We start from the raw sequence: 27,174 nt of genomic DNA, 5'->3' as shown, positions 1-27,174 counted from the left end.
TAACAAAATCAATTTCAAAAAAAAAAAAAATTCAGTAAATAAAAAAAAAACTAAAGATAAAGCACATATTGTATATTTTAAGGACGAAATATTTTGACATTTGGTAGCCCTGTTAATAAATTTTAAAAATTCGAAATGGAATTAAGTTTAATATTGAAACTTTATAAGTTTTCATTGAGTGCACTTGAATGGGTTTAAATACAAAAAAGTAATTAACATTGGGCACGTTCAAAGAGCTAACAGTGCACAGTGGTACCGGTTGCTAAGAAGGGCGGCCATAGGGGATTATAGTTAGGATAGCAACAAAATATACTTGAATATGTGTGAGAATATATTTTTTTTTTAGCAATAAAAAAGAATAATTCAAATGAAAAACAATAATTGATTTATAAAGAAATCTTGTATATATATTATATATGTAAAAAGAAGCCTTGAATCAACATACAAACAAATGATAAGTTATTTTTTTGAAATTATTTATTTTGTTTTTTTTTTTTTATTTCAGTCAAAATTTTTATGTTACATTTTAGATTTAAAGCTTGCTTAATATCATATATTTTTATAAAAATATGTACAAAAACTTACGGAAAACATAAAAACTTAAAAAAAAAAAAAAATTATGAAAAAGTTTTATATATGAGAAAGATGGGTAAAATTAAAAAAGTGGGTGTGAAAGAGTCAGTCGTAGCCCGTCGCACTTATTCGCAGACAGATTCAATTGTTTAAGAAACTACACATGCTAGAATGAATCATGTATTTATATTGATGACAACATAGTTAAAAGCTTCGTTAAAGTGAGAAGAAAAACAAAAGTATCGAATTTGAACCAATCCTTTTCTAGTCTGTTTTTTATTGAAAATTTTAAATAAAATAGAATTTTAAACTCTTTAAATATAGTACATACCTTCAACTTTAAGTTCCATAACAAAAAAAAAACTTTAAAATAATTTTAACCGGAAAATACACTTAAAAGTTTAAGTTGATTCGGGACCAAAAATAAAGCATTGAAAACAGACTTTTTTCGACAACTTTTCATGGTCGATATGAAAAGTTCCGTTATTTTCTCAAAATTTCTGTTATGCCATCTTAAAGAATAGGCTTTTTATAACAAATATAACGAAAAATGACGTCATTATATTGACATCGATATTTCGGCCTATGGCCTACTACGGAACCACTGTGCAGTGTTGCAAACAGTGTTAAAAATTAGCAAAGAAACGAACCATTTTCTGTCAAAAAATAATCTGAAGGTATCCGAGAATTTTTGGTATACCTCAGGTATTCGAGTGATCAGCTGATAAATATTTGGCTATTTTTTATCTTGATTTCTATTCGCGCGATTATTCAGCTTCAAAATAAAATAAATTTGCAAGAATTAAAGTTAAATCGATTGTGCAAGTACTATGCAACCATAAAAAACAGGAATTTGCTCAAAAGAAACAACTTCCTCTTTTCAATATTTTCATATTTTTTGTGTAGCTGCTTTGGCAAGCTATCTGGATAGTTTTTCGTTCAAAGAGATATTCCAGATACGGGTATCCCAGATAGCCTATCCGATAGGTCTTTGAACGTGCCCATTAATTCATAAAAGTATCCATTCAGATAGAAATTAATTTTTAAAATAAAACACACAGCACAATGGTTACATTAACGTATTATTTGTGGATTGAGAAACAAAAGTAATTGGTATCTGTTGAAAAAAAAAATGGCTGCCTTTTAAACAAACAAATACAAACTGGAATTCATATTTGTTTATGGCCATTTTCTTTTTTACTTTAAGAACAAAATTATCGAATTCAGTTCTTAAAGGCATTCAATAGAAAATTTGACCAAAAGTTTTCTATTTTGTTCCAAAACTTTTTAATAAGATAAAGGTATTTTATTGTTTGTATAAGAGAAACCGTTTAAACTAAATAGCTTAGTTTAAAGATCTCTTTGAAAAGAAAGATTTAAAACCGATTTCATTGAAATCGGTTGAGAACTTTCAGAGATAATTGTGTTGAAATATTAAGGATTTTAATTCATAGTAAAAAAAAAAAAAACATCAAAACCTGTATTGTTCCAAAAAGTTCTATACATGGAAGAAATTGTATAGTTTTCATTTCAATCAAACTCTATTAAAAAAAAAGTAAAACAAAAAACAATAACCATAATCATACCTAACGAAAATTCAAAACGAAAAAATAAAAAAAAAAATACAAAACAAATCTTGCTGACGAATCGTCTGATTCTTTAGGAAGAATTTCATCGCTCGCGTCAAACACGCGACGTTTTTATCTTTAAAATGAGATAAAGGAATAAAATTATTAAAAACGAAACAAAAAAATACAAAATTATAGGTAAAGAATTGTGCATATATGAAAACAACAAACCTACAAGGAAACCTCTTTGAAAAGAAGATATAACAAACAAACAAAAAAAAAATAAAAATAAAAAGCATACAAAAAAAAAATTAAATAAAATAAAACCAGCTCGTAATTTATTCGGCTCCAGATTAATACATAACTCACAACAAGTAGAATACTGCCCCGGCACGGCGCGGCAAAACGGCGGCGGCGCGCGGTGGCAGATTCACCATCAAGAGTACAAGCGATCGCGCGCGCGCGCGCGCCAGCGCACACTCGCGGTATTTGTACGTACATATTTGTACGTTAATCGCTATTTACGTCGCCATAGTAAAAATTATTACTGAACACAAAATCATAAAGAAAAAGATAATAAATAAAAAAAAAAAACGTTAAGCATTAACCTGTGCCTTGAGAGAGAGGATGTACGGCGGCGACAGCAACGACAACGTCGACATACAATGAAGGCGGTGAAAGAGACGGCCGACGACGACGACGATGGCGGCGAAATGATTCCAACATTTGGTATGACCGCTGGAATCCAGTTTGTCCCGTCTATATATCGTCGTTGTCGTCATTGTCGTTTTGGTTTTAAAGTTGGTTATCCACACAGCTCCAGTCTTGGAGCTGGTTTGCCGCAAAATCGATGAATGAAATCCAAAAATACCACAAAAGTACAAAAAAAAAAAAAAGAGTATCTGATAGATACAAAATATAAAAAAAAAAAATAATGATAATAAATACTACAACTAACTTGTTGCTGCTGAAGATGAAGCACAGTAGTACTGATTGAGTGTAGGAATCGACAAAAAAAATTAATTAAAATTATATGAAACATTTACGGTAGATTTCTTGACAAAGTTCTAGCTCTTAAACCTCGACCTAAAGATAAAAGAAAAGCATCTTTTAATTGAGTTTGTAGAGCTTAAACTTTATCAAAAAATATATTTTAAATAAAAAAAAAAAAAAACATTGATTTTTTAACATTTTAATGGAAAGTTGCTCAAAGTAGCCTGTTTTTGTATATGTATATAATTTTTTTTCTCATTTATCCATTTTCTGTCTTTTGCTAAGATTCTCATAAATTCAAATACATAATTTGCTCAAATTAGTTTAGTTAAAAAATATTTTCTTTAGACCTAAAAACTGAGCTAAAAAAATTTTTCAAATGATATTTTGAACTCAGCGCGTAATTTTAATAAAACAAAATAAGATAAAGTTGGTGGCTTGTTTACTTAAATAAGCAATCAAATTTTGAAGAAAAAACTTAATCAAGTTCATTTGTTGTTGAAAATAATTATCGAACAAAAAGTTGCTCAAATTGAACGTTTAAATACATTTTCCCTTTTCAACAAGAATACATTTCTCATTTTTTTTTTTTATAAAAAAGGACACAATTCTCATTAATTCAAAACATCGAAAAGGAACTTGCTCGAGATAGCTAATTTTTCAAAGATTATATCGTTTAGATACTAAAATGACTCTAAATAAATACGACTACTTGTATTAAAGTTGTTTGAAAAAAGTTGTTCAAATTAGCTCTTTTTCGACAAAATTTTTTCCTACACAAAAATGAAATATTCGTATTATAAATAACATAAAATTAATTTTTAAAAATCAACTTATCACACAACTAAAACAAGATTCATTGAATTCATAATTAAAAAATATTGAAATTCCAAGTTGCTCAATATAGCTCACTTTTAAAATGTAGGTAATTTTACTATTTTTTATGAATGTAGATATTTTTAGATTTTTTTATGGACCTTTATTTTAAGAGACTTTTCATTCAAATGATTAAAAGTTGTATGTAAAAGTTACTCAAATGATTGAGGTTAAATATAAAAGTTGCTCAAATTAGCCCTTTTAATGCTTTTTCATAAAGCAAATCAATTTGATCAAAGAAATTAAAACAAAATAATTTTGATAGTGAGAAGTAAAAGTTGACATGTCAAAGTTTTACCTTCTGAATTCTTATAATAATTCTAATTCTTAAGTTAAATTGTTCCACTGTAAAACACTTGAAGTCATTGTCGTTGGAGTCTTGGAGTTTTGCCGTATTTTTTTTTTTTTTTTATTTTTTGTAATTGTCCAGTCGGGACTGGAAGATGGCAACAGGCCAGATAGCCTTAGCAGATAGCAGGAAGATGTTGTTGTTGTTGTTGTTGACGATCTAAGTGATGATGATGATGAGAGGAGCAACGGCTCCAAAACAGAAAACCACCATCCAACGGATGTAACTACATATATAGGTACCTACACGTATTTTTATACGTCGTCGTCGTTGTCCGTCGTCAATGGACAAAAAAAAAAAACTAGTTTCACCACTTATTTGGCAGCAGACTAAATTTTTTTTTTCTCTCTCTCAAAACAAGATGAAGAAGTCTTATAAAATCTGGACAAACGGACTCCAAACACGCACACAATAACCAAAAAACAACAACAACCGCAGAAGAAGAAGAAAAAAAAAACTACGACACCAAAAAGATGGTGGAATTCCAAAACTTTTGTGCGTGTCTCCCTGAAGATCGACCGACCGACCAACCGACAACGGCGACGGATCTCAGAGTAGAACACACAACACTCACATTTCATTCATAAAATCATCGTTAAAACCGAGATTGATCGTGTACAAATACATCGATCCATTTGGATCGAATGGAGTGGAGATCCGTTCCGATATGCGGTTTATTTTCATTTTGTTGGTGTTTATTTTTGTATTTTTTGCTCGTTCATCCGTTCGGAAAGTTCTGCAGATTTTTTTTTTTTATGGTTGCCACTTTGGTTATATGATTTTTTTTTGATAGTGATAGATTTCTCAAACTTGTCTGTTGCAGAAATTTGGACTTAAAAATGAGTTTCGGATGGTTTAGTCAAGCTTTTCGATCTGCAGGAGTTACAATGCCCCTGGAGACTTTTTGTCAAAAGCTTTTGACTAGAACAAAATGCTTTGTTTATTTTAATCATCCTAAGCATCTATTTTTCTAAAAAAATTTCAAAACATTTTATTTTAATTTTCTTATGTTGGCAACCATACTTTTACTACGATATTGTCAATATTTTTTCTTGATGATTTTCTTGTTTGGCAAAGATAGAGGTGCAATTTTCAAAGGGGATAGAAGGGGGCTATGATGGGGGGAAAGAAGGTGCTGTGTCGCGGCGGTTCCAGTTCCATCATCACACATCTTATACCATTCACACATCCCATTCATGATCAAGTCGTCCATTCATTTGGTCGTTGTATATCGTTTTTTCTTGCTTCTTCAGATACAGTTCGAATTTATTTTCCATTCATTCATAAAACCTTGCGAAACCAGAAGGTGTACTTGTCGATTGGGAGGGGTCGGGTATTGCGAAGGGGGGACACAACGATGTTAAAGGCATTTTTCTTGGGTGCGTTGCATACAAAACGTATTTAGTTGCGCATAAGTGGCAACTCGATTGACCTTATGTTGTGGAGATTAACATTTTTTTTTTGTTTTTTTGATTTTTTATATATATTTTTTTTTATATCGAGAAAGGAGACTTGCGGTTGTGGTTTGTGCCCCCGATAGAGGGTAAATTGACAGGACAAGGATTTTTGTCGATAGTGTTGTTAGTTGATTTGGATTAAGAAAAGGGGGGAAGGTGGGTGAGAGGCAAAAAAATATAACTACTTATCGAAACCAATCAAATACACATAAGGGGGTTATAAGTTATAGAGGTGGATTGCAACTTCTATCTCCTTAGACTTTTTAGCCACCACAACATAAAGTGAGGCAAAATATATTTGTATGTACCTATTTATAAATGGCTACCCACCATGTATATCCAATATACACCAATCGTTCATGTGTTTTATATATTACTATTTTTTTTTTCTGTAATTTTTCTAAGAGAATCCAGTGAAAGAGTTGTAGAGAGAAAAAAAAATTGAAATACGACAAGTATCAGAAACCGAAGAAAAAGAAGAGAAAAAAAAAAAAGTTGAAGTTCTTGTCTAGTTGCCCGGAAATCAACGTTTATACTGCATCCGCATCCATTTTTAGCTGAAGCAAGTTTTCTTTCGAGAGTTGTGTTCCTTCTGTTTGGGAATTTTCTTATTTTTTTTTTTTTTTTTCTTAAAATGATTGAACTAGATGATGATCGATGTGCGTGAAAGATGTTTGTATGTCTATCAGTTTTTGTTGTTTAATTTTGGATGGATGTGTTTGTATAAATCTATCTATCAAATTGTATTTAGGTATGTACAGATGATGATGATTATTTGTGAATTTTTGTTTGATAATAGGGGGAAGCTTTTGTGGGCAAGTAACTTGATTTGTATTATTTTTTTTTTTTATTTTTTTTTAAATTAAATGTCGAACATGACAGCAGCAAGTTGTAACTAAATTGAGATTTTATTGATTTTGACAGAAATTGATCTGAAAAAAAAAAAAAAAAAAATAACTTCAGATAAGCTAAATTTGAGTCTGTGTTTTAAGAAGCGGCTAGGGCTTCTTTTTTTTATAACATTGTTTATACAAAATCGTGTTTAAAACTCAAAATACATTTGACATACCTTAGAAATAAATCTTGAAGTCGTTTTTAGGAGATACAATTTTATTTAAAAATTAACAGTTATTTTTTCGGAATTTTTAATTAAATTTGGTATAGTAACTTGATTGTTAAAATAAAGAAGAAATTTCAAAAAAAAAAAAAAAAAAAACAATTTTAAATTCTTGGATTTTGAAAAAAACATTATTTTAAAGATATTAAGCTTTAAAACAAGTAAGCAATTTAATTTCTTTTACTTAGATGGAATTATATTATTTTTTTTTTTAATCGTATAACAATAACAAGTCAAGACCTACAACCGAAATAAAAAAAAAAATCAACGTCGAATTTTCAAAAATTTGATTTCTTTTTTAAATAAAAATATAATAGTGGAGTAACTAAAGCTCAAAAATTGGCAATATTAGGGAACCCGGCGCGAACAGCTTAGATTTTGATGATCTTTTTTTTCAAACGTCGGTAATTAAAAATACTTTAAAGTCTATACCTAGATTAAAAATTGCCGGTGTTGCCGTTTTGATTTTTTAAATTTAATTGAAGATTTTTGTAAACAAAAACAAATTTTTTTCAAAAATTTTTCTTAAATTTCAAAAATTAATTGATGCCAAAAGATTGTCTGTTAAATTCAAGAAAGAAAAATATATGGGAGTAAGGGTTAATCTTCCATAGTTCAAGCGATAGATGCAATTTTCTTATTAATTGACTTCAAACGCAAAAAAAAATATTTGAACACAACGGCAACACCTACAATATTCAAATATACATTTCTTAAAAGCTAGAAGCTTAGTCATATATGTAAAATTAAAATTAAGTTAATTGAATGAACGGCTCTTGAAAGAATGGTAATTGAACTCAGATTGAAAAAATTTTAACATGTCGTTTTTTAAACTTGGTCGTAATATAAAATGCATTTATTTTCAAATTTTTTTGGCCGCATTTATTATGATTTCAAATTATAAAAGGAAATGTCAATATGTATTACGGTGTATGAAAAAAATTAAAAAGTATTTCATTTTCGAAGAACTTTTTTTAATAAAAGTTTTGAAAAAAATGTAACTTATTTTTTTTTTAAGTTCAACATCTAAACATAAAATTATTTTTTATTCATTTAATAACCCTTACTGTTGAAAGTTAAATGAAAAAATTTAAAGTTCCTATTTACCACAGTCTTTAAGAAAATTAATTATTTCAATGCAAACATTCAGTTTTAATAAAAAAAAACCATTGAAATTGAAGTAATTTTTCATTTTTTTTTTTTTTTTCAAAAGTGTGATATATTTTACCTTTTTTGCTTCGAAATTCAACTGATAATATTTATGGCCAAAAATTTTTTTTAAATAAATTCATATTTTATTAGAAAAAGTTTGGAAAAGTTTTAATTCTGAGTTTGAGGACCATTTTTTCAAAAAGTCTTGATTAAATTTAGTGAATTTAAATTTAAGAGATAAGAATGAGCTTCTGGCTTTTTAAAAATGTATTTTAAAATATTGTAGGTGTTGCCGTTGTTTTCAAAATATTTTTTTTGTGTTTGAGGTCAGAATGTTAGAAAATTGCATTTATCGCTTAAACGATGGAAGATTGTCCCTTACTGCCTTTTATATATTTTTCTTTAATTACCTAGAGAATCTTTTGCTATCATTTGTTTTATGAAATTTAAGCAAAAAAAATGATTTTGTTAAAAAAAAATTAATTTTAATTTTTAAAAACAATACGGCAACACCAGCAATTATTAATCTATAGACTTTAAAGTATTTTTAATTACCTACGTTTGAAAAAAAAAATCCTCAAAATCAGAGCTGTTCGGCCGGGTTCCCTAATAATTTGCTTTAGTTACTCTACTATAAAATTTTTAAAAATCCAAAGATTTATTTTTTTGAAATTTTAATCTTGATCTATATAAAACTATATTTAAATGTTTTTTTTATAATAATATTCGTTATTCGTGGAAATTAAAAAAAAATCTGATTAAAAAAATTGATTCAATGGCAACCTTAATAAACTTTCAAAAAATATAGACAAAGCTTTGTGGAAAAACGAACATCAAAATTGATGAAAACTTGAGCTGTTAGATTTGAATAGATATTTAATTTGATATCAGAAACTTCAAATTAACGAAAAACTGCTTTAAAAAAATTCAAGGAAATGCTATATTTTCTACAAAAAAAAAAAAAAAAAAAAACAGCTCATACAAAACTCTCCATTGACATTATTTGCAAAAACCATCTTAGTCTATACAAAATAATTTGAAACTATTTAACAAATACTTCAGTTTTTTGAAGCAAGGTAAATTTGCAAATGTAGAATTTAAAATTTCTTTTAATAGGTATCAACGAAAATAATTTGCAGACCCTTTTTTTTTATAGAGTAAAGTCCGGAAATTTTAAACTCATGACCAAAATTTAAAAAATGAGCCCTTTTTAAAAATGAACTTAAATAATTTTTTTTCAGAGTTTTCAATTTTTTGCTCAACCACTATTCCAAAAAACTAGCATTTACGATAAATGTTTAAAAAACAAAAAAGTTTTTTTTTTTGACACTCAAATGTTTGTTTCTAGAATCACCTTCTAAACGATTGCTTATAAGAATAATATAACGCAAAAAATCTTACTTGGATAGAATCAAAAAACAAGTTACTTGAAACAATTTTTGACACTAGAATAATTTGTGACATTTTTTAACTACAGGTTTAGACCTAGAAAAGTTTTTATATTTAATAGACAATCATGATCATGATGAAATTAAATTTTTTGTTTTATTAAAAATCATATCACCAACGCCAAATTTTTAACATTTTTTCTTCTTCTTTCGATTTCGATGTATTATTTACCCCAAAAAATTAATCATCTTCGACAAAACTACACCTGCTGTTTTAGTACCAACATCTATTTTTAAAGACGAACATACAAACACAAATCAGATCAGCACTTGTTTCGAACCTTTAACACACAAAAAAAAAATAAAATATAAATAAATCAAAAACCTACCATGAAAGAAGTTATATAGGGTCCTTCTTTATTCATTATCATTTTTTTCTATACCCTGGAACCCTCCATATGCTTCAATATAAGAAAAAAAAAAATTCTTTATGGGAAAATCAGATTTTATTCAATATTCAATATCCTCTAAGAAAAAAAAAAAAATTGTCACCACCTGCGAACCCATCGACCTAATCAAAAAAATATAAATCTTTTTTTTTTTTTTTTGTTCTTTAAGAAGAACATATGGCAGGTTGTTGTAAATCTGATCACCCTTCGTGCGCATCCTTACTATGAGATACTTGATATCCTTAAAATGAATAATTGTTCGCTTAATTGCTCAAACAGAAGTTGGAGAATCTTATATACATCCAACAGTCAAGTGTGTGTTGTTGGTGGGTCTTGAAAATTTTTAATTAGAAAGATTCTATAGATTTAAAGAAGCTGATAAAAAAAGCTCAAAATTATTTAAAAAATCTTTGTTGGAAAAATTTATTGGTCTTGAAAAATTATAAAATTTTAAGATCAAAGGATTATTTGGAAATTGTTTTATAAAAATTTCAATTTTCTTAGAAAGTTGAATTTTAAACAAAAAATTACAAATTTTTCAAACCTAGCTTAGTTTTTGAGCTATTGGTATCCAACAAAAAAAAAAAAAAAACATAACCCTCCTCTCGAAAACGCAAAGCTCTTTTTCTGATTTTGGAACCTGTTAAGATATTATTTTGTTCCTATGCATTTACGAACCGTATACGAGTATCCTACTTTCCAACACTTGCAGCATTTAATTAACACCTAAACAGAACGTGTCCGAAGGTTATCTACTTCCGACTTAGAAGTTGAAGTTGTATCTCTTAGTTGGATGCATAAAAAAAAAAAAATCTAAAAAAAAGTGCAATTTTCTATCAACATCCGCTCAATCTGTCAAACGTTTGACCTGTGTGTGTCCGTGTCCGTATCTCTCGCCGTCCATAGCATTTATTTTTTTTTTGTCCTTTTTGTGGCATCCTCTCTTTGGGTTGGGACAACAACGATATGAAGTGGCTACTAATTATCATCAGTTGTCGCAACAGGCAACAGGCAGTCAGTCAGCCGGGCACTTGCCAAGTTATACCTACCTGTCCGTCCATCCGTATAGTTGTTCGTCCATTCGTTCATTCCTTCGTTGTTGTTGTTAATGATGATTCTCAGGTCTGGAGCTGCACACGCTTATCCTTGGGTCTAGAGAGATACCTCAACGGAGCCAGGTTATGTGTTGAATTTTTTTTTTTCTATTTTTTTATTTTTTTTTTTGAAGAAAGGAAGTTGAAAAATCCCAAAACAGATACAAATACACAACAACAACAATAAGAAAAAAAAATCAGTTTACGTCAACGCCTACCAGGCATCATGCTGTCTTTTGTTTGTGCGTTTTTAGTTCCGGAACATCTATTGTTTGAGAAGGCTCTAAGGCCGCCGAGCATTATGCACACAGCAAAAATTGTTATAGTTTTATGGACTGGCCCCGCAAGGACGTTCGACATTGTCGAATTCCAAAGCAACAAATCTATAAACAGGAAGAAACTATAGACCGGACGCAACCAACGGAATTTATTTCCGTATTTTGTTTTGTTCTTAAAATATGTGTTGTCCTTTTGAATCAGAGAGAAAGAAAAAAAAATAAGGGAAATAACATTCCACCTGTCTATACAGGTCACATTATTCCGAAATTTTGTGAGGGTTTAATTTTGATAGAAGAGAGGGAAAATACCGGAAGTCCGGAAGTGATTTAGGTATATAACTTCCCTACCTACTACGCTATTTCTTTGAGTTTACCCACAATCATAACCTTTAACTTGGTCGACAAAAAGGATTACCATACTTCATGGTATTTAAGTTGTATGGGTATTGTGTTGTTGTTGCTTGTTTTTGAATAGTTCGTCAGAGGGAAGAGGTCCGGAAATACACTTATGTGTGTTACTTCCGGATTTTCTGTGCGACGAGAAATAAAACTAGAGGAGGAATGACGACGACGATGATATTCTTAAAAAAAAAAAAACGGAAGTAGAACTCTTAATAGATCCAAAATTAAACTACAAATACCTAAAAAAAAAAAGAAGGAAAAAAAATGCTGGGTGTCTTTGAAAAAATACGTATGGACACATCTGGTTATGGGATGGGATTATGTTAAGCTCTAAAGAGCTAGATATATTATTGAGTGTGAGTTTACACAAGTGATTACAATCGACGACCCTCGATATGAGAGTGCGCATATAAAAATGATAATACGGTTCTTCCGTTTCTTTTATTTATTTTAATTTTTTTTTCTTCTTTCTTTTTTTTTTAAAGAACGCACGAAAATAAATTCTAAGGGGAGAAAAAAAAAAAAAAAAAAAAAAAAACAAATCCCTCAAGACGAAAAAGAAGAAGAATTGCGTCGTATCTTTTTGTATAACAACATAACACTATCTTCTTTTCTTCAAAGTGAAAGAATAAAAAAAAATCCAAATTTAGATAAAGATACCCTTCATGTGTGCCCATGAATAATAATAGAAATCAGCGAATCAGGCCATATAAAAATGGCATTTATATTTTTTTTTATTTTGTTGGTTTCACATTTGAATCGGCTAAAAGGATGTGCGCAATAAAATTATTTTTGTTTTTTGAATAACTTACAACATCATTATCATCAATTTGAGGAGTAATTCAGAAGTTGAAGTACAATAAACAGTAGGGTGGGTAAAAAAAAATCGAAATTCGTTTTTTTGATTTGGTACCTTGAAAACTCGATTGCTAGACAACTCTAGAATATACTCACCAAATATGAGCTCTTTATCTTAATGGGAAGGTCCTCCGCTTTTCAATTTTCCATTTTTACATCAAGTTTCTACTAAAAAAAATATTTTTTTTATTAATTGAATTTTTAGCCAATTTTTTTACATATTCTTGCAGAAAATTGAACGCTCTACAAAAAAAGTTAAATACATTATTTTTAATTATCTAACCGTTTAGTAGATATTTGAGGTCCAAAAATCGAGAAAATCTTTAAAAATTCGTTTTTTTGTTCTTAATTTTGTAACAAATTGAAAATTTATAATAATAAAACGCGCATGATATATTCTTGTAGGAAACAGATTGCTCCACAAAAAAGGTCTTATTAACTTTTTTTTATTAATCTAACCATTGCAATAAATTTTTTTTAATTTGTAATAGAAAACAAATGCAATTTTTACAACCCTGGTCGAACCCAGTTTTTTTTTTAATATTTATTGACCAAAAGTGCGTTGGAAATTTAACCTAATAAGAAAAAAAGAAAATCAAAAAATTATTTATAAAAAATACAAGTTTTTTTTTTAAACGATTTTGATTATTTTTAAAATACATCTTAATTAAATATATCAAATTGAATATTTTTTTTTCAGTTTAATTAAACTCAATACCTACGTTGTTCCTTTCTTTCTTCTACTTCTGTTTTCGATTGCAAAGATACATACCAAGTGAAATAATTTTTATTTGTTTTGCTGCAAAAATTAACGATATTTTGTTGTGGTTACGAACGATGAAAGCACATCTCTTGAATATTTCGACTTCATTATTTAAATGGTTAATACTTAATTTGATACGCAATTTAAAAGCAAAAAGTTTTTGTTTAGTTAGATAAGAAAGTGAAAAGAGTCTTTAGTATTAAATTCTTCTCCAAAGGCCTGTATTTCAACAACGAGTTTGGTTTATCTTCCAGTTTTCTTATTGATCCATCGATCTCTACCTAATGCATAAACTATTCAGAACTTCTACGTAGAACTTTTTAAAGGCTTTGCTTTGAAAATCCTTAAATTTGAACTCTCTCATTATTTCTTTATTCTTTAGACTTACTTAAAAATTACTTTTTGGTCGATTTTTTTGAAAAGGTTAAAAATTAATATCAAATAAAAAAAGTTATTGATGAAAAAAGTCGAAAAAAAAAATTTATTAGAATTTCAAACTTTTTAAAAAATCATCAATATGGAACAACACCCAAATTAAGAAGAAACTTTCCATCTCTACTGTAACTATATCCAATCCAATTAAAGAAAACATCTCAGTACAACCAAAAGTATGCACCACTAATTGAATGCTATTTTTCTCATCTCATTTTAGGAGTCCGAAGAAGATCTACCCATCTGTGCCCCCAATGCAGTTTGTTCAAAAATCGATCTATACGAAACACCATGGATAGAACGACAATGTCGATGTGCAGATTTGAATCGAATCCCAAATGTGATACTCCATCACAAAGATTCATACTCGAGGCACGAAAAGTTCCATAGTTATTATGAAAGTGAAAAGTTATTGCAACACAAGCGACTGCTTGACTTCAACGAGAGTAGCAGAAAATTCGAGAGCATTCACTTTAAGAAATTAATGCAAAAACTCGGTGCAGTTTATTCAGATGAACTAGATCTGGATGACGTGATGGTGGATGATAATGTTGGCGGCGATGGTGATGGAGGAGATGATTCTGAAAATACTGGTGGTGCATTTGAAATTCATGACAATGAATTCCCAATGCCAATGCATCGTGGAAATAGTTACAAAACAGGAGGAGTTGCTGGTGCATCGTCGTCATCAGCGTCATCGATTCGAGGAGCACATATGAGGCATTCAGGACACTCAAGTCACAATGGGCATAGTAGAAAGGAGATTCCATTTATTGGCGGATGTCCTAGTAGTTTGGGAATTGAGGATGGCCATACAATTGTCGACAAGACAAGGCACTATAAATTATGCAATCCTGTGCATAAGCTGCCAGTTTGCAGGTATGTTTTTTTGTTTTGTTTCTTTCTGCTGGATGAATTATAAGTACATATTCGTCTGTGTGTTGAAAACGTTGTTTCTCAATTCAAAAAAAAAAAAAAATATATATGTAATTTTCTATCACTTTTTGCAGACACTTCCGGGACTACACATGGACACTGACAACATCGGCGGAAACGAATGTAACCGAACAAATTGTTCACTGCAGGTGTCCTCGCAATTCAGTTACATACCTGACGAAGCGGGAACCCCAAACAGATGGCATCAATGGATACACTTATCTGTTTGCATGTTCGCCATTAACTGTGAGTATTGATTGGATATTGATTTGTTGTTTTTTTCTTTTTTGAGGCAGTTTTTTTTTTTGTTATTGTGATTGAATTGAATTCTTAGTTGAAACGAATGTGGGTTTCATAACTGGGTTTCAATTCAAACTGTGAATTGTTATTGACAAATTCAATGCTTTATCTATACAGAATGCATATGGATATTAGGAATTTATTTAAATAAGTCTTTTAAATCATTTCATTTTAACAAAAAAAAAATTTTAATTAGATTCTTAAATTCAGATTGTTTTTTCTGGTTGTTTAGTAAATATAAAAAATAGCAAAAATAGGTATTTCAAAAACAATTTAACGGTCATACAGCCATAACCTTTAAACTTTTTTAAAGATGTTGACATTTAATATCTTTATTTCAATTAAAAAATTATTTTTAAAATATTTTGAAGCACATTACCTATGTTTTGTACAAATTCAGGTTCGGATTACAGCTCTTTTGTTTTGCTTTGGATAACTCACTACAGTCATAGTATACGAACAAAATAAATTTGAAGCTTAGTTGTTATTTTTTTTTTTTTTTTTTCATTTTGGACTTTACAATTCTAAGCTCAGTAAAATAAAATAGAACAAATAAAAATAAAATAAAATAAAATAAAATAAAATAAAATAAAATAAAATAAAATAAAATAAATTAAAATAAAATAAAATAAAATAAATTAAAATAAAATAAAATAAAATAAAATAAAATAAAATAAAATAAAATAAAATAAAATAAAATAAAATAAAATAAAATAAAATAAAATAAAATAAAATAAAATAAAATATAATAAAATAAAATAAATTAAAATAAATTAAAATAAAATAAAATAAAATAAATTAAAATAAAATAAAATAAAATAAAATAAAATAAAATAAAATAAAATAATCCAACGTCACAAAAAAAAAGGAATTAAGTTAAGTTAGTACGTTTCGAGTTTATTATTAATAAAACATTAAAAAAAAAACGAATTTAAATAACAACTCAATTTTATTTTTATTTTTAGCGAATAAGATGCCAACGAAAGGAACCCTGCAAGCTGTTTACAGTGAGAAAACGTCAGGAATTTCTAGACGAAGTCAATATCAATGCCCTTTGTCAATGTCCCAAAGGACATCGTTGTCCGAGTCATCATACGAATTCAGGTGTAATTCCTGGTGAGACTTTCCTCGAAGATAATATTCAAACCTACTCTGGTTATTGTATGGCAAACGACTGATTCGATTTAACGAATTTAGCGATATATATACATTTTATTAAATAACACAAAACAAACTATGAAAATAAAATAAAATGCAAATGCAAAAAAGCTGTTAGAGTTACCAAAATATTTATATTATTACTTCAATTCGTATAATTATAAAGCATGAATATAGGCTTTAAGTAAAATATTAAAAAAAATGTATCATGTAATTATTATTTATAAATAAAATAAAACACAAAATAAGAAGTATAAAAAGAAGTATAAATATAAAATTTAAAAAAAAGATTATTTGTATAATTTTAGTTGTCTTGTCATAATCGTAGATATTTATGAAGTAAACAAAAATATAAATATTAAATACATATTTAATTTGCTGTATAATGTACATAGTATATTATTTTTTTAATAAATAAAAAATAAAAATAAAATAGTAATTTTCTCGAGTGCCAAAAGTCGGTGCAAAAATATATAAATATTCCATTTTCTTATGAATTAAAAAAAAAAAAAACAGTCTTACACAACGATGCAGCTAAAGAGAATTATACTGAGTTAACAAAAAAACAACAACAAAAATTATGGTTATCATTGTATAATATAGATGTACCTGAGAACAATAATAATTGTATATTTTTTCTACATTTTAGTTATAGATTGAAAATTTAAATTAAGTATAAAAAAAAATGATATTTTTGTTTAATTTCTTGCCTAAGCATTTCTGTGGCTTCTCCAAAAAAACAAAAAAAAAAGCAAAATGATAAAACAAAAAATTTTAAAAAAGTGCAATTGTGAAAATCGCTATGAAAATTTGCGTAAAATAAACTGTTTGCTTTAATTTTATAAATAAAAATAAAAAACCTTTAAACAAAAAATTCAAATAAATACACAAAGTATACTAAAAAAAAATTAATTTTATTTAGAATACAAAAAATGTAGGTAGGTAGTGTGTCTGTATATCATGTAAAACAGAATTTTAATAGAAAACAAATACCTGTATAGTAGAAGTAATAAAAAAAAAAAACAAAAATAAAATATGAGTATCTTCCTAGAGCGTAGTATTTATTGTTTGCTATTAAAAATGGAAATATAAATTATATTTAATATAAGATTATTTTTATTTTTTTTTTTTTTTGTTTATAATAAGAAAGAAAAACAACAAAAATTCGAACAATGCGAATAAAAAATAAATTTTCCAAAATTTTGATTTCTATATGACGTCCTCATCTTCAGCATGAGATGAGGATTGAAGAAAAATTATACACTTAAAAATATATTTTACAAATAAAATTGTGAAATTAAGTAAATATTGATGTTTTATTTCAAGACATTTTTAAAACTATCTACGAAGCCTTCTGAGTTCAATCGAAATAATTTTAATAATGCAAGAAATAAGTCGTTATATTTGAAGGTGATTAAATTGACTTTCAAACTAAATGCACTTGAACCGTATCTCTTTTCTAAATAAAACATTCCATCTATTAAATGTCTGAGTTACTCCACTTTAAATTTTTGCAATAATAGTTATATAATAATAAAATAAAAAAAATCGTTAAACTGACATTTTTTAAAAAGCATGGAAAATGTGACTTATATTTTATATAGCACTTTCAAATATAACAACTCAAATAGTTTTTAAATTATAATTACTCCATCTTTTTCGGGCGGCTATCGCAAATACAAATTCCTGCTCTGAACAGTGAATCATTTAATGGCCAAATTAATTTTGGAATTTTTTGGTATTATGAATGAATTTTCCAGAATTTTATTGAAAACTGCACAAACGTTAAAAAAGTCGGAGGGAAAAAATTCCTTTGAGATTTCGGTAAAATGTCAACAAGAAGAACCAGATTGGAATATAGCAACAGAATCTATAAAGCATTAAGTAAACACTTTGCATACATTAAAAATTTTGAACTACCTAAGCAAATTGCATTATAAATTGCAACAGGACAAGGGTAAAAGAATGAGATTTGAACGTAAGTATAATTGTAATTTCCATCAACTGCAATTTTATTCCACAAAAATGAAAAAAAATTATATTATTGATATTTTTTCTGCGTCGATCTTTGCCGTGTCGTGTCAACTAAAAAACTTAAAACCAGATGATGATTTTATCAAAAAAAGATGGGATTTGAAAAACGATTGGATTTGAATAATCTATTTACTTACATTTTTTTTATCTCGGTTTAAAAGTATTTTAAGTCTTAATGGGGAAATTGATTCCTATAATGCGATTTCGCCATTTTTGCATTAAATAATTTTTGACTCAAGCCAAGTTTCGCTTAAACCCATGACCTCAACACTGACAAATCCGGTTAAATCTGCACAGATGCACTTATTTACATTTATTTTTAATTTTTATGATTATTTTGTGTTTTGATAGATAAACGCCTTGGAAATAAAATGCACGGCTGGGTCGCACGTACTTGCTGTTGCAGTTCAAAGCAATGTTATTTTACTTGTAGATTTTAAGAGCTGGGAAGAGCAGACATTAAGAGCAATTTTTTTATATAAAAAAAATTTTTATTTTATATTTGACTTTTTTGGAAAAAATAAAAATGCAGTTTTATTTCAATAGCTTTGAATATTACGTTTGCAAAGTTTAATCAAAATCGTTAGAGCCGTTTTCGAGTTATTTGGTTTAAATTGAAAAATTTGTATGGGAGGTACACTTTCTAAGCGAGATATAAAAAAAAAAAAACAAAAAACAACTTTAAGAATTCCATAAAAATCATCTGTACCAAATTTGAAGAAAATCCATCCACTCGTTTAGCCTGTGGAAATATGTACGCACGGACGAAATTGAGAGACCCACTTTTTTGAAATTCTCCATCATCGTATTGTTGGTTTTGATTAAAACCTCAATTTTTTTTCGACACGAAACCAATACAATAGAGCCAGTAAAAATATATAAAATCAATAATTTGTTTCAGTTTTGTGTTTTTGCATGAGATGAAAAGGACAAACAAAATTTGTTCACACCAATGTGCAGTACAACGTACGATGCAAACGAGGACAAAAAGTGATTAATCATAAAATGCACGACATGCTCTTACAATTCAAGTTGCTTAAATATTAAAAAAAATTTATATATCGTACAAAAAAAAAAATTTTTAAAAGCATAAATATCGTTTTTAAAAGAAAAAAAAATCAATGCAATAAAATCAAATCAAAATTTCAAAAAGATTCAATATCACGTTTTCGAAAATTTTATGTTTGAAAAATGTTGTTCTTGATTCAAATTAAGAATACATAGAGGTATGTATATTGAAGTTGCATCAGTTGTTTCGAGAGAAATTTACAAATTAGCAAATAATGATTAAAAAAAAGGGTTGGGGTCGAAATTCTGTATGTTGCAAAATTCTGTATTCAAAATACTGTATGCCAAAATACTGTATGTCAAAATTCTGTATGTGCAAAATGCTGTAGGAACAAAATTCTGAAAGTCAAAATTCTGTATAGCAAAATTCTGGTTGGTTAAAATACTGTATTTCAAAATTCTGTACATCAAAATTCTGTAAATCAAAATTCTGTAAAAATGCTGTAAAAAAATATCGTTTTGATTATGTAAAAAAGTGCGCGCGCACTTTTTTACATTATCAAAACGATATTTTTTTACAGCATTTTTACAGAATTTTGATATACAGTATTTTGCCGTACAGAATTTTACAAAACAGAATTTTGCATGTCAGTATTTTGTTGATACAGTATTTTGACGTAAAGAATTTTGTATTTACAGTATAATGACGTAGAGAATTATGTTATTACAGTATTTTGACCCCACAGAATTTTGTCGTACAGAATTTTGACAAGCAGAATTATGAACCGCTTCCTAAAAAAAATCAAAATGTAGACCTCGATTAAAAACCAGCATTTTATATTTTGTTGCTTTTGAATAAATTACACTTTTCTAAAATTAGTATATGGCGTTTTTTTTATCATTAAAAAACGTATATTCATTAGGCTGGGTCACAAATGTATGGAGAAATTTTGTTGCTGATTTTTTTACGGGCACAGTGATGAAAAGGTGCCAAACTGTGAATAGAACAATAATATAAAGTTTGGTTATAATCAGACTTTATCTTCTGCCTCCGGTTGCCCAGCCAAGTTCTCTATGAACTTTGGTCCTAAAACCTTAGGAAAAAACTCAGGCCTTTTTCGAACCATTCTAACTTTTGTTTGAATAATGTCAAACATTTCACACTCGTTTTATTTGTTTACATAGTCCAAATCAAGCTCCTCAAAAACTTTCAGCTACGTAGGATTAGTAGTTTCTGAGTAAAAGGCCTTAAAATATCGCAAAAAGAGTAGCTGATTTACTCACTAACACACTAACTAACATATGATAAAAATTATGGCAAACTTCTAGTTTTCATAGAAGCTAGTTATGGTCATGGATCTTGAAGTACATACAAGGAAAAAAATCGAAAAATTGAAATTTTACATTCAGGGGGCGAGGTAACCGCCCATTTTGGCAGAATTAATATCAATTATTAAAAAGTATACTTCTGAATACCCTAGAATCTTGAAACTTGGTAGAATTGTAGTTAATGCAAAGGAAACATATTCAAACTTACGATTTTCTACCTTGGAGGCGTGGTATCCCCTTAAAAATAATAAAAGAAAGATATAATGTTTCATAAATTAATTAACAAGTCTTAGAAAAATGTAGTTTTGTTTTTTTTTTTTTTTTAATTTCTCAAAAACGACAAAACATTTTTGTATCCGGTTTTCTGTTTTTGCTTACAAACAAATAAGAGCATTGAATTTTGAAAACTTAAATAGTACTTAATCACATAAAATTAAAAAAAAAAAAAATTAGTTCGCAAATTTAATACAATTTTTTTTTTTCAAAATTTTGATTTTGAAAATTAATTAATATTTCAAAAACTGTTTTATAAAACAGCTTTATTTGAAAGCAAAATAAAAAAAGAGATTTTGGGCTTAACAAAAAGGTATAACATGTTGTTATAGGTATAACCATTGATTTTTAATAATATTTTTTCCTAGGTAATTAAATCATTTTTTTTTTAGAAAATTGCCCCTCCTGACTAGACGGGGGCGAATATTAATCCCCTCCAATACGATATTTTTCTTGTCCGGACCCAACCTACACGCTTAAGCTTTTTGGCACATGCTCTTGAATTAGATTTTATAAGAAATGAGATAATAATCAATTAAGCAAAGCATGTGTGGTTTTTAGGCAAAAATCAGCTTTTTCAAAAATTAACCCACAATCCGGAGGCACTTAAAGTTAAAATAATGAAATGAAATTTTACTTATAAGCTAACCGAACCATTTAGCACCTTTTAATCGCTGAGCCTTTTTGAAAATCCAAAAAATTGTATTTTGACCCACACTAGTATTCATAAAGGGCTTTTGTACAATCTCCAAAAACTGCTACATGCTATGTATATAACTTGATATACCTACATGGTGTCCCAAAAATAATGGTTCAAATGAAATAGGTATGTTGACAAATCATCAAAATTTGGAAATTAATTTGTACGCCCTAAATTTAAACATTTACATAAAAAACAAGCAACGGATATCGCTAAAAAGAGTGAAAAATTTGTTCATCTGCAAAATTACTAAAATCAAATCAGCGGTACATTTTTAGCAAACATGCTGACTTTTGTAAATTAATTTTAAAAGTACAAACAAATTTCGCTTAGTAGTGGCTTAATACAAAATTTTGGGTTTTCGACCTGAATAAAAGCTAAACTAATATTTCATAATTTTTTCAGTTTTTCAGACATATGTATTATTCGTTGGAAAAATTGAATATCACGGTGGCAACACTTTTTATAAAAAACTGATCCTCCAAATATGCAACATATTTCTGTTTTGAACGAAACTAAATGGTTGTAAGAAATGGTGCTATAATTATTTTTATAGCTGAATACTGGTAACAAGCTTATCAACTATAAAAGAGATTATAGCAACCATTTAAAATTTTAAACAGCTACATTTTAAATTATCCAATTTCTTCAAATGACTCAATCATAGTAAAATTATTTAAACAAACAACAATTTGGAAGCTCACAAACTCCAAATTTGGAGTTTACATATTTTCGTATTAACATTTTAAACATAATAGTTTTATGGATGCAAATGAGAAACTTTTATGTTATGAATAAGTGATAATTGCCTAATTCAACATCAAACAAAAGTCTATAAGACTAAAGAAAGCTTAAAAAAAATCCCACGCTAGGTAAAGGTAAATCAAACTTAAATCTTCAATTTCGACGTACAATTAAAAATACACAAGGGCTACAATTTTCCAACGATAAAAAATATCTTCAAATCAACATCCAATGAAATATGGGACAAATAAAAAAAAAACATGACTAATTACCCATTATTTAAAAATATTTCTAGACTTTGTATCCGAAGGGACATTACATGGGAAAGTAATGTGTTTTGCTTTTTTTTTATTTATGATTCTAATTATCTTGCTACCAGTCATAATTATGGCAAAATTAGCACATAGCCATAAGCATTTTGGTTAATAAATGGCATAGAAACATAAATCAATTAAGAATCAAAAACCGTTTATCTAACAAAAAAAAAAAGAAAGGAAAACAATTCAAAGAGAGAAAAAAAAAAAAACAGTTTTACAATTAATTAATTTTTCTTGTCTTCAGACTATAATACCGAATAAATAGGACCACCAAACATTATTAAGCTTCCAAAATTTCTCAAAAAGATGATAATGTGACCTCATTAAGCCAAATATCAAACGCCAGGAGCTCTCCTATAGCGATGACATTTTTGTTGCTATAAAAGTTCCACAAAGTAACTTAAACTTTTCGTCGCAAAAAAAATACTTTATCTATACAAGTTCCGCACTATCGCCAAAGACCATTAGCGATATTTCGTTAAGATAATCTCATCTTAAGCAGTAAAAGTTTCATCTCTGACTGCGATCTTATAAATCAGAAGATAACAGATGGTGGTTGTGTTTATATTCGAAGGTGGTGGGTGAGGAAATAGGTGTTCAGAGTGTGTTGGAATGTAAATACACACACATATACAAAAAAAAAACTCATTAGGTTAATTGACTTTCGGGTTTGTTTTTGATCCCGGAATCAGGCTAAACTCTTAATATACACGAGGGCTCATCAAGGTCTGTGAATCTCTCTATCCATAACCATCACACAGAGAGGCCAACGAGAGAGAATTATAAATAAACCGACTAAAATAACTCGAGGCCATGCATTATCTCAACAATTTGATACTTAGTCAGACTTAATTTCAGCAGCTATTTGGCTTTGTCCTCTTTAACTTGAAGAAAAAGAAGAAGAAATTTATATAGAAGGTATTGTACATACATATTGTTATAGGTTTTGGGGAGTTAATTTAATTGTACGCGATATAATTTGGATAGAGAAAGTCTGAAATGGAAACTTTTTGTTTTGTGTCTTTGTGTGTTTTCTTCCTAATTGATGTCCATTTTGTCCCCAATGACAATGGGTATAGAAATGGAAGGTATAACTTATAGGTTCTAATGAAGTTTTGTAAATTTTATGGAATGAGTAAAATTCAGTGAAGGTGATTATCTATTTAGTTCGGTATAATTCTAATTGATTAATGGTTGGTATATCAAAATATGTGAAAAATAACTGAACTTTCAGGTTAGAGATTTGTTTTTAAGGCTTTAAAGTTTATTTATGAAAATAAAGAAAACAAATAAAGAATTTCACTACGCGAATTAGAAGTCCGAAAAATTCCATTACCCTCTGTTATTGAAATATTAGGTACTTATCGTTATAAAATGCAGAAAAAGTTGTTTTTTTTTTTTTAAATGGAGGCTAATTGAATATTTTTTACTTCGGATTCGAGTTTACCAACCTTAAAACTACCAGAAAAGTATATTTTGGTTCTTGGGGCAAATATTTTGTGACCAGTTTGACTTTAAATTAAGATTAAGTAAAGTTTGTATTTGGCTTACTAACTGAAACTTCAGATATCTCGGGCAATAAAAGAGATATCGGAAAGATTTAAACAGTTTTTGGAAGAATAAAAAAACCGTTAAAAATTTGTTTATAAAGAATTACCCCACATAACCTCGAAAGCTGCTAAAACGACTTTATAACCGAGATATTTTAAAAACGGAGGCCAATCAAATTTTTCTGACTTCTTATTCGAGCTCAGCATCCCAAAACCTCTAGAAAAGTATGTCTTGGTCTTGTGACAATAAAAAGTTAAATTTTGTGTAAAGTTAAGGTTTAAGTCTGAATATGAAATAAAGTATTAAAAAAAAATAATTAAAAAAATATATTTAATTTATTGATATTTTAGATTGAAACCTTAAAAATTAAGACGGCACGGTTAAATATGAAGTTTTAAACCTAGAGCTTTTAAACACAGTAAACTTGAGTAACCTACTGAAATTAAAGTGTTAAAAGTCTGGGACATTCAAATGTTCGCGCTGCTTTGGCTATCGAAAATCGGAGTATTTAGAAGTATTCAAAGAGACAGTAAAATCTCTAATTGGTCCCAAAAAACCAATATAATTCATTTCATTTTTGGTTTTGATGACAAATTGAACTTTTATACTTAAGTTCTTGGATGTGTTACATGAATAATTGGCTTTTTGGGACCAATCAGATATTTACTGTCTCTTCAAAAAAAAAAAAAACACCCTTTCACCTAATTTTTACTTGCGATATAGGTACTATAGGGCAAGTTTAGGATTCGTAAAAAAAATCGAACTCGAGATAACAATTTTACATGACATTACGATGATGGAGAATGCCAAAAAAGTGGGTCCGGCAATTCTGTCTGTCTGTCTGTCTGTCTCTATCTGGAGCTGCAGCCTAAACGAGTGAAGTGATTTTCTTCAAACTTGGTAGTTAGCAGTTTTTGGTGATTCCCTAGAGGGGAAATTGAAATTTTTTTTTTATGACCAAAACTAACGGTACCTGCCATATAACGGAAATAGAAAAGGTAATTTTTTTCAAAAACGGCTCTAACGATTTTGATTAAAATTTTTGTGTGTAGTACTACACATAAGGGCCAACTTTTTAAATAAAAAAAATATTTATTACCGTTATTAACGGTACTTGTCATAGAACGGTTTTTTTCGTTTCTGAATATCTCGTACAAAATTAACCCGATTTAAATGAAAATTTTTATACAAAAGTGTGTAAGTAAAGATAATATTAAAATTTTAGAAAATTTTCAAAAAACGCATTTTTGGTTTTTTAAAAAATATTTCAAATTTTTTTTTTGAAAAATCAATTTTTTGAAAACGGATCAATGAAAAATTTTGAAATTTAGTTTTTATGTGTAAATTAATTATTTCTTCAAAATGGCATACCAACTTTTTTTTTGAAAAATGTTAAAAAAATTTTATATATAAAAAATTATTTTTTTAAAAAACGGCTCCTACAATTTTCAAAATTTTTTTTCTAAAAATACCTTTTTATACGAGAAATAAAATGGCATATTTGTTTTTTTTTTTTTAAGATATTTTAAAACGGAGTTTTATTAATTATAAAAACAGATTTAATTTTTTTATACTTCTTATGAAATTTCTTCAAAATATCAAATTTTAAATTTCTTGAATAAAAAGCTTTAACATTATAGTTACTTTAAGCATAAGAGCAAGTACGTGCGACCCCAGTCGTGCAATTTATTTTTATTTAAACTCTTTATTCTTGCTTTCTATCCCAAATCCAACGTTTTTACTAAATTTCATTTGGGTGAACCATCATTTTTGTTTTCATTAAAAAAAAAAACACCCTTTTAACCATGACATTCTTATAGACGCATTAGATTCTTGTTTCTCATCTCAAAAGTAACGTAATTGCTGATTTTCAATAGGGTACCACTATTATTACTCACTTTTTTTCAATATATCCATATTTTCACGGGAAAGACAACATATTTAATAAATGTCGCAAGGGTACGTTTTATACCATTGGTTTTATCGGGCTTATCGCGGATTTAAACTACACTTAAGAGCAAAAAAACGGAATCAAAAAAAATTATTTATTTTAAAAACAAAAATTGCAATGGATAAAATAATGTTTCTTCAAGTTTCATGGCCTCATTTAAAAGCTTGAAATTTTTACTTTTAATTGTTGGTGAAAACTTATAAATGCATACAATAGTATCATAGCTATCTGTCAATAAATTGCACTTCATTTTTTTCTAAATGTTAAATTTCCTTGATACTCTCTGCTTCAATTTCAGTCTTTTTTTCCTTACCCCTTTTTACTTTTGTAGACTCTGTAGATTCTTAGTTATTATAACAAACAAAACTTTTTCTTCAAGTTTAAAAAATTAACAAAATGTATGTCAGCTGTTATGATACCTTTCTCACACATAACTTAACCCATCAAAAAAACACCCTTTCACCAAAAATTTGTTTAAAAAATTTATGAATTCTTTATCTTAAAAATCAGTGTATAATGTTTTTTACATTGGTTATATTTAACTTGTTGAAGTCAAAAACCAAGCACCCTTGCTTTTAATCGACATTAACTTTTCTTAAAGCAATCGCATTGACTTTGTTTTTATGTCATTAGATTCAGCATTAAAAAATACCTCAAAAACATGTGTCATATGATGATATTCCACAAACAATTTTTTCAATAAACAAATCGAAAAAACACCCTTCTTACCAACTTTTTTTTTAAAGACTTTTTTATCCTTGGTTCTTATCCCAAAAGCAAACTTTTTTCCAAGTTTCATGAGTGTAACAATTTTTTTTTGTTATTTGCTGATTTTATGTACCATTTTATAATATGTTTCCACCTATCCTAAATCCGAGATTTAGCTAAGTAGATTTGGAAAAAAATCTCGAGATTTATTCTAAATCTCGGATTTAGGATAGGTGGAAACGTAATATTATCTGTACTATTAAGTTCTCGTTTTTCGGAGCGAAGAAATTCTAAGAACAAAAAAAAAAACGATGCATACGACACTGAAAATAGCTAACAAACAACGGAGAAGTAACATAACGCAACTTAACCGTACATAAAGGAAATACACCAAATATGCATTTAAATATAACAAA

General features: G+C 28.1%; 2 protein-coding genes across 2 annotated transcripts in view; one reads left to right on the top strand and one right to left on the bottom strand.

Moving 5' to 3' along the window:
• LOC129910953 (protein giant-lens) overlaps positions 1-17,421 on the top strand; it is a 36,462-nt gene extending 19,041 nt beyond the window's left edge. Inside the window, exons 2-4 of the mRNA XM_055988560.1 lie at positions 13,970-14,628; positions 14,760-14,931; positions 15,951-17,421. Coding sequence (XP_055844535.1) covers positions 13,970-14,628; positions 14,760-14,931; positions 15,951-16,163 — 1,044 coding nt within the window. The 3' untranslated portion in view covers positions 16,164-17,421. The remainder of the gene's footprint in view (positions 1-13,969; positions 14,629-14,759; positions 14,932-15,950) is intronic.
• LOC129910949 (elongation factor-like GTPase 1) overlaps positions 1-27,174 on the bottom strand; it is a 211,732-nt gene that overhangs the window by 38,932 nt on the left and 145,626 nt on the right. The gene's annotated exons all lie outside the window — the stretch shown is intronic.

The sequence above is a fragment of the Episyrphus balteatus genome, chromosome 2 (genome assembly GCF_945859705.1).
Source record: "Episyrphus balteatus chromosome 2, idEpiBalt1.1, whole genome shotgun sequence".
Classification (NCBI taxonomy): Eukaryota; Metazoa; Arthropoda; class Insecta; order Diptera; family Syrphidae; genus Episyrphus; species Episyrphus balteatus.
The sequence above is the reverse complement of the archived record's forward strand: the minus strand, read 5'-3'. Positions and strand labels throughout refer to the sequence as shown.